We start from the raw sequence: 8636 nt of genomic DNA on the forward strand, positions 1-8636 counted from the left end.
ACCGAACCGATCAAATTCGGAAATTCGGTTCGGTTATTTCGGAAATTCGGTTTTGAAAGTTTAAAAAATCGGTTAATTCGGTTCGGTTTCGGTTTTCGTAAAAAAAAAATCGGTTAACCGAATTAACCGAATAATAAATTAATTTTTTTTAAAAAAATAGATTTATTATATAATTTATAATATTTTTAATGTTTTTATATTTAATCGAATTAACCGATTTTAATTCGGTTAATTTGTGATCGATTATTAAAACTAATTCGATTGGTTCGGTTATCAAAATAAAATTCGGTTCGGTTCGGTTATTGGTAATTCGGTTTGGTCGGTGACCGAATTGACCGAATGCACACCCCTACTGTACTGATGAGCTAGAAATGTGCTAAAGAGTTGTGGATGTGCTGAAGAGTTAGAAGTATGAAGTACATGACCAATGAAATTAACAAGTGTGGAGGCTCGCCTCTATCAAGAGAGCTTCTAGGTGATGTCTCGCTGGCGCGCGAGTTATACACATGTGATTCCCTACCAAATATATGTGATCCTCATATTGTTCTCTAATAAATAATAAGTTTGAAGATTTCATTTGGTAGTGACTATTCTCATTCTCTCATTTTCAGGGATGCCTTAACTACTCTATTCGTATTTTCCGTCTCTGATTTGAGTGTCTGGAAAAAATATGTCGAGAAACTCTCTCGACCCTTTCCAACACTCTGTTCTTCATTTCATGCTGGCCCTTGTTGGGAACTGTGACTGGGGTCAGTTCAGGTGTAGGAAAAGAACCATGCAATTTCAGTGAGTATGAGTTAGATTTTTCAATAATAAATAGATTCATAAGATTCGAGTTGACGTTGGTAAGTCATGAATTATTTTATGTCCCAACATGGAGGAAAAAAGACACGACAGACTTGACTATATTGCTTTTGGGACATATAATATTCAGCGGTCAACTTTTTATACTCGTTGTTGGCTTAGTGAGTGGAGAGAGTACTACTAGGCAATGAACCATTTTTGAGTTATAAATATCGTGATATCTAGTTTGGATTAAAATGTATGAAATGGGTCGAATTGTTGGAATACAATTCGCTTTTTTGAGTAGAATTTTTGCATTTTGCAGAAATGAAATCCCAATAAAATTTCTGAATATCTTTGCATTTATATATAGGTAAAATATCCCGAGTGGTTGGAAAGTTGATTACTTGATATCCGATTTTGCTATCCTCCTCCGCCCCATAGTAGTGGTAGGGCAGTTCATGAAGGAGGCTGGTCGGAAGTATATCAGCAATCGTTTATTTGATCTGTTTTTGTAATTGTTCTTAATGCCCATTAACTGTTTGTTGAAATGTTTTCATGTTTTCCTTCATATAATATAATCGACTCCTGCTGATTCACATGTCTCCAAATGCCAACATATGGCGAAGAAAAACAGCAATCGAGCGCGATGAGTTGGAAAATAAATTTTCTGAAAGAAAATAAATTTCATGCCTCCATCAGTGGCAATTGACAAACTCCCTCCACCCGTGTGGGTTTTGACTTCCTTTTGCTCCTTCCCAGTTCCCACTAACTCTGTTACATTTCCCATTTTCCATTTTTTGTGACACTTCGTGCCATGCTCTACATTTGCTGGCTTGGCTGAATTCCTTGCTGTTTTGCTCATATGATAACTGATGTTTGGGACGAAACATGATTTTCTTTAAAGTTGCAGTATTTCTTAATTATTGCCATTGAATTGTGACTAATGTCATTCAATCATACGCAATGTCATCTTCGATCTTTGCAACATTTCCAGCTGAGAAATATGAAAGAAGTGACTACCAAGTTCAGAGAGGATTTTATACAAGAATTAGATCAAGAAGGTACAGTACCAACCTCACAGTTGAGTACAAAATGTCACCGATAGAGTAAGCTACAATATGTCTGGCTCAGTTAGTTAACTGCCTGTGCTGAGGTTGAGATTATTTGATAATTATCATTTTGATTAGCTAGCTCAATTTCCGGACTTCTTGTCTTAAATGCTTCTCCTTGTTTATTTGCTATTGGATTATCCACTGAATTCCCTTGATCTCCTTGAAAATTTGTGGTCTGCCCTCTTGGACTTGAGAAAATTGGACTCGGTGGGTCATTAGTAGGCAGAGAAGCCAATACGAACTCTGATGGACTTAAATGATGATTTTGAGGTGATGAATACATTGCCATGCCCGTTGAGTCGTCTCTACATTTATTATCTTTCTCTGTAAGTCTAAAGTTCTTGAAAGTATGAGAAGAGAGATCTTTGTTGTCGAACCTTTGAAGTAAATCAGCCATCTTTTTCCATATTGTCGATTCAGGATCAGACCATTCTACAACATGCCAATGTTCACGAAGGAACATGACCACATAGATCATAAAGACTAATATTCCAATTATCCCTACAATTAAAAAGAGCCCCCAAAAACTTCTGAGCCCAAGACTTTTTTGTGAATTCAAGGTGCTAGGGTCTGGACAGTTGGTCTTTCCTGAAAACCACTTTCTCTCAATTTCCACTATCTTTCTACTCTCGGTGACATTTAAAATTGCTCTTGAAACATCATGTACTAGAGGCGAACCAATTGGGAAGACCTGCGCAGTACAAAAATGAAAATTTTTGAAACTGGATAGACTTGTGCAAGACTTTTTATAAATAGCAATGGTGGAAAGGAGGATGAAGAGGGTAAGGAAGGAGGGTCACTTACAAAGCCGAAGCCGCCAGCCTTATACGTGGGATCAACCATGATGTATTTTGAGCAGTATTTAGAAAGGAACAATTTTATGTATGGGATCTCATGAAAAGCTGCAGCTATACCACCATTTTCACTTCCTTTGGAGAGAAGTCTATCCATTTCTTCTGCAGAGTTAAATTCAACAATTCTAGAATCATTGAAATTCATGTGTTTCAGATATTCTAATATGAATGATCCTTTATTATATCCCACATAATCCTTGTTTTCAAGAAGCACGTTGACATCTGTGACCTTCGGCTGCAGCTTTTGAACCGTTAACATGGAGGCAAGACTGGCAGTATAACTTTGGGTTAGTATAAGAACCACCAAGAACCATATGATCAGCACCAACCTAGCCAAGTTGCTTATCACCCTCTCCTCTACAAAACAGTGTAAGTGGTGAGTACAAACTTAAATATTATATCATCTCTTATGTTATAAATCATGTAACTAAATGATCAGTGATGAACCAGTTCCCCATGTTTGCATAGCTAAAAGTTTTGATTTAACGAATGATAGATGACTTACTGTGAGAAAAGACCATGGTTGAGAAAGCAAACCAGAAGATCATGCCAACTTGATGCCAAGGGGGCCCCCTGAAATCTTCATTTATGCGATGTTCCAGAATCCAGATCAAAAACCCAATAAAAACAAATGAGCAAAAGCTTGTCAACCAAAGTTCCCAAGTCAGAGGTTTTACAAATACCCATGCATTTTTGCTCGTATCTTCTTTTATCGGTACAACCATTGAAATGCCAGAAACTAAATATGGGAGTGTGAAATCAACATATTGTGACCTATTTGCTAAAATAGTTACATCTCCAGCAACAGCATCATAGTTCTGTTCATTGATCAGAAAAAAGGTTAGTAATATATTCAATTACATGTTAAATAGTGCATGCGGCATATTGCTTTGAATATAAACTCTTACTGCCCTCCCCCCTCCCCACACCCAAATAGTTGAAAGCAGTGGTGTTGATTGATACTCACTCCTAGGTATACTTGATATGTCAGATCATTGTTACTACCAGCCTTCTTGTGGTCAGGTGTTGCGAATGGAATATATTCATATGGTACAGCATATGGGAGTGCTGCCATTACTGCATCAAAAACATCTATGCAGTATCCCTCAACAGTTGTTGAATTATCAGCATTCCAATTGACACGAACGAACTCTGTGAAACCCATCTTTACAGGCACTCCTACTTTAAGTTTCTTCCCATTTGTTGGAATCACCCAGCCTTTAGATGGAGATGTTTTATCACCTGGCCACAGAGTGGATCCTAAGTTAAACTTGGAAGTGGAATATTTTTTTGTGTTAGCATCTGTGAAGTTAAGTTTTCTGGTAATTCCATATTCTTTCCTCCAATATCCTACCACCCGAACTGCAGGACTGACCACATTTACTATTTCATAAGGAGGCGATCGGAGTTGCCTATCATCTAATCGAAACTCTCCAGAAAGTCCTCTGAATGTAGTTCCTGATAAAGCTTGAATAAGTTTAGGTCCCGCATTAGAGACCCCAAAGGCTTCAAGATCAGTAGAATTTCTTGAGATATCTGCCTTATCAAATGTAGCATTTGTGAGTAGTGCTTTCTCGGCTGCCATGGCTAATGCTATGGCCGAATCATATGCCCATAACCCAAAAATGTTCAATTCCTGGCTAAGAGCCATTGGATTATTTTGCTGAAGCCTTATCTGGTATCGTATTTTGAAGTTTTTAAGCTCTTTTGTATTTGGAGTATGAGGTTGTACACCTATTACTCCAAACATAATCTCTATAACAGAAGGGTCCATTGAATTTATTTCATTTGTCATGCCATCAGTTATAATCCATACATAGTCTTCACTCATCATTCCTAATTGTTCTGCTTTCATGAACAGGCGGGAACCTAGAGTAGCCCGCATATGGACAATAAAAACTCTTGTTTGCATTGCCATCAACTTATAAAGCTCTGTAAGAATCTGACTGTCTGTTGCTACCGATGGAAGAACACTTCTGTAAGGTACTCGGGCATTTACCTGTTCCAAAGCATCAGTCAAATATGGTACAATCCCTTCTCCAAATTCATTGTCCTCGTAGATGGGCACGACTTCTCGCCATCCGAAGGCTTGAATTATTCCAGCAATGGCTTGGACCTGGGAAGAGTCATCTAGATTTGCACGGAAGAAATATTTACTTCGAAATGATGAAAGAGAAGGACTCGTTGCTGAAAATGTAATGATGGGAACTTGAGCTTTTTCTCCAAGAGCAATCAAGAAGTTTGCCTGTGTTGAGAACACGGGACCTATGATGGCTTGCACTTCGACATTCTTCAGTAGGTCTAGAGCTGCATTTCATGTGCAAGGGTGGTCAGACAAGGGTAAAATTGGCTACAAGTTTGTGCTATTTTCAAGTGTGTTAAATGGTTTAAATATCAAAATTCTGTAATCAGTTCGAACCACATGGATACCGATGTTGTTTGATGGTTGATTATCGTTTCATGCAGTGTTTCATGTATTCTGTTAGTCAATGAGATCATGCAGAAAAAAGGAGGACTTGCATGAATACTCCAAACTCCGAGAACGCATAGCTAATGAAACGTCAAGGTTATCGGTATTGTTGATAAACTATTCTGTATAATATAAATAAGTTCTCTCGTTTTTTTTTTTTTTAAATAATGTTGGTGTAGATTTTCACAGAAAAAAGAAAAAGTTGCAGAATTTTCGACTGTTTTAGTACCTGCAGCTGCTGCCCCAACCACACTTCCTTTGGAGTCCCTAACGTTAAGAACCAGCCTTGTCTTATAATGTATATTTTTACCATAAAAATCTGAAAGTGCCATTGAAATACAATTCAATCCCATTTCACCAACATAATCACCCTTGTCCAGTATCACCCCCACCCTTACAGTGATAGGGGTGGCCTCTACCAAGGTCATTCTGGTAATTATGCACACAACGAAGAAAAATAGTGCATGGAAAATGGCAATTTGCATACAAGTTTTTTGCTTCATTTGATTAATATTCGAGCCTTTTGAGGGGGATCGAGGTAGTTTATATAGGTGGGGATTATTTAAATTATATTATATTAATAAACTATAAGAGTAAAATAAGCTTAATCGTGATTCGAAGTCTACTTTTGGTCAACTGATTACTTAATCGACCTTGTGGGGTTGAATGTCTAGTTTTTCAGGCCTCCACCCAACCAAGTTCCAATAAAGTTGTATTTTTTCAATTTTAACTTTATCTCAAAACGTGGATCAGTTTGGACAACGAAGTTATAACGTAAAAAAACACTTAAATAAATTCAAAAATTTTAAATTATTTTATTTTAAAGAACAGAAACGGTGTTGACGTTTAGATAAATGTTGAAAAATATTTTTTTATATATTTTTAAATAGAAATATAACAAAATCTAATGACGCCTAGGTACTCTTGTTCATAAGTAGATCCTTTGTGAGACGGTCTCACGAATCTTTATCTGTGAGATGGATCAATCCTACCGATATTCATGGATGACTCAAATAAGATATCCGTTTAACAAAATACGATCCGTGAGACTGTCTCACACAAGTGTTTGCCCTTGTTCATTTTACGTTAGTACTATATCGTAGTTAAGTTACTAATTATTCAAATGGGATTAAGCCGATAAAAGAAACATGATAAAAATAATTAAATTATACTCCAAAAGATTACGTGCAAAAAACTAATTTCTTTTTTTTTTTCCAGAAGAGAAGATTGAATATAAATTTTAAAAATTTTGAATTGAAATAGTCGTTTTTCTCAAGTCTGCTCTGCTCCAAGTTTGTTGGAAGGTTCCAAGTTGTTGGTATGTTTAACCGTTGATTTTGACTTTATCAAACTTGGATTGAAGTTGACAATGATCAGTGTCAAGATATCAATCTGTCTCTCTCAACTCATTTTGGTCGTAAATTGAATTTGATCCGAAATATTGAAAATTCCCATAAATTTACATTTTATTGAATTGAATTCTTGGTATAATTTTAGTTAATAATACGCATGATTCTCTAGTTCGAATCATTTTTTTGACAGAAAAAGGAGAGTTGTTCATTGATCATAAGTCGAATTTTGAAACTGACAACATTAAGTTGTCGTTCATAAAAATTGTATCGATAAAGTTTAATATGGCGGGATCGCAATTCTGTGAAGTTGTATTCTGAGGTGTAATCGACTAATGCGATACATTAGATTCGGTCATCAAATGAATCTTTCGACAAGTCAATTGTTCATGGTAAAACGACACATCTTGCCGACCAATCTGTTCAAACTTTGGAAATTTTTGTTAAATACTATTGACTTTGAGATGCAAAGTTACTGAATCAATACATTGTACTTGCTCGTCTTCTATACGTTTTTCAATGAATACATATGGGATTTCCAACTTCAAATCAAATCACAGAATATCATATTCTATAAATTTCCCATCAAAAAGCTTAATTACTTAAGTTTGAAAACATTGAAATCATGGGACAAATTATCCACTCTATATAAATAATTGGGGAAGCATTTTATCCATTATGTTTAACTTGTTGCATTATACCTTCAATTCTTGACTGTGTTTGATGCAGATGATTAAATAAGGATAGAATTCGAATATGTTTGGTTCATTGATTAATTATTCTATTTTTTAAACACATGTTTGAATTCATCGACTTAATCGAATTATGAACACAAGATGGTCTGGTCTGGTCTGGTCTGATCTGTTGACGATACCAACCATCAGTGTAGTGCCGATAAGGCAACAAAAGGTCATTATGGTTGATAACTCGAGATAACTTAAAAAGATAGATGTTGATAGGGATAAGTTTATTTCATCCTACCCATGTGGTCATTGTCCCCATGTTAAGATGGATGGCCAAGATTTGCCTTTGTATATATAGGACCCACTTTTTTTTTGGAAATTGTATATGTGACAAGATCTTACCCGTTAAAATGAAATGAAGATAGTGCCCACATAGGTAGGATCTCATCTAACGGATAAGAGAATTCGATTTGACTATTTAACCAAAATAGGACACAAATTTGGTTAAAAGTGCCTAAATTATGCATACAAATCAGTGGCATTTAATGCTGTCTATCTATTAAGTATTACCATATATATATTGTGTCTACATCTTTCCAAAGTATTGATTTTCACACTCTCACAACGCACATCATTTAGCATACCAAATTTGGTAAAGCCACTTTCATGCTCTTGGATGAATGAACAATTAAAAACTTTTTTATAATATTGAAAATTTGTAACTCCAATTCTAAATCAAATGGAAAAGAGCCATGGTAAATTAATTGGTCGGCTGTGATTTTAATTCAATTCAATCCAAATGTATGGAGAAAGATGATTGAAATTAATAATCATATGTACTCAGTATTATGTATGTCACAAAAAATTCTTATGAAATTATCTCGTTAGTCAATTTTCTGAAACATATTTCTTACTCGGTTTAATTTATGAAAAAATATTAATTTTTATAAAAAAATTTTTTTGTAAATATGTTTTATAGATATAAATACGTGAAACTATAAGTAGAAGTTTATGTATTAAGTAGGAGCTATAGAAACAAATCGTACTTGTACCCGCATAATCCGGCCCGGAATTTATCCATAAATACCCATTTTCACTTGAATCTGACGCAACAATTTGTACGTCTTCCTCTAAGAATTCACACAAGAAGCAAAATGAGAACAGACGGTGGCGCCATGTTTCACCCCGTTCAGGGATCAGAACTGATCATCGCCGCCGTCGCCAAAACTGCCGAGCCAACCTTATCGCCGCCGGCCACTGTCCAACGCTCCCCACGCCACTCCCCTGTCCCGTACCTCTTCGCGGGCATAGCTGTAATGCTGGGAGTGGTAGTCTTTGCTCTCTCGGTCCTCGCCTGCTTCTACTGGAAGCTCTGAGGCAGG

At 36.1% G+C, this 8636-nt stretch overlaps 1 protein-coding gene across 1 annotated transcript; it reads right to left on the reverse strand.

Moving 5' to 3' along the window:
- Nucleotides 1-869: 869 nt before the first annotated feature.
- On the reverse strand, nt 870-5725 carry LOC140980698 (glutamate receptor 2.2-like). The gene is made up of 5 exons (XM_073446704.1): nt 5452-5725; nt 3720-5059; nt 3258-3570; nt 2703-3109; nt 870-2589 (listed from the first exon to the last, which is right to left on the reverse strand). The coding sequence occupies exons 1-5, from the start codon at nt 5723-5725 to the stop codon at nt 1918-1920; spliced, it is 3006 nt and encodes a 1001-aa protein (XP_073302805.1). The 3' UTR covers nt 870-1917.
- Between the last annotated feature and the right edge of the window lie 2911 nt (nt 5726-8636).

The sequence above is a fragment of the Primulina huaijiensis genome, chromosome 7 (genome assembly GCF_012295235.1).
Source record: "Primulina huaijiensis isolate GDHJ02 chromosome 7, ASM1229523v2, whole genome shotgun sequence".
Lineage (NCBI taxonomy): Eukaryota > Viridiplantae > Streptophyta > Magnoliopsida > Lamiales > Gesneriaceae > Primulina > Primulina huaijiensis.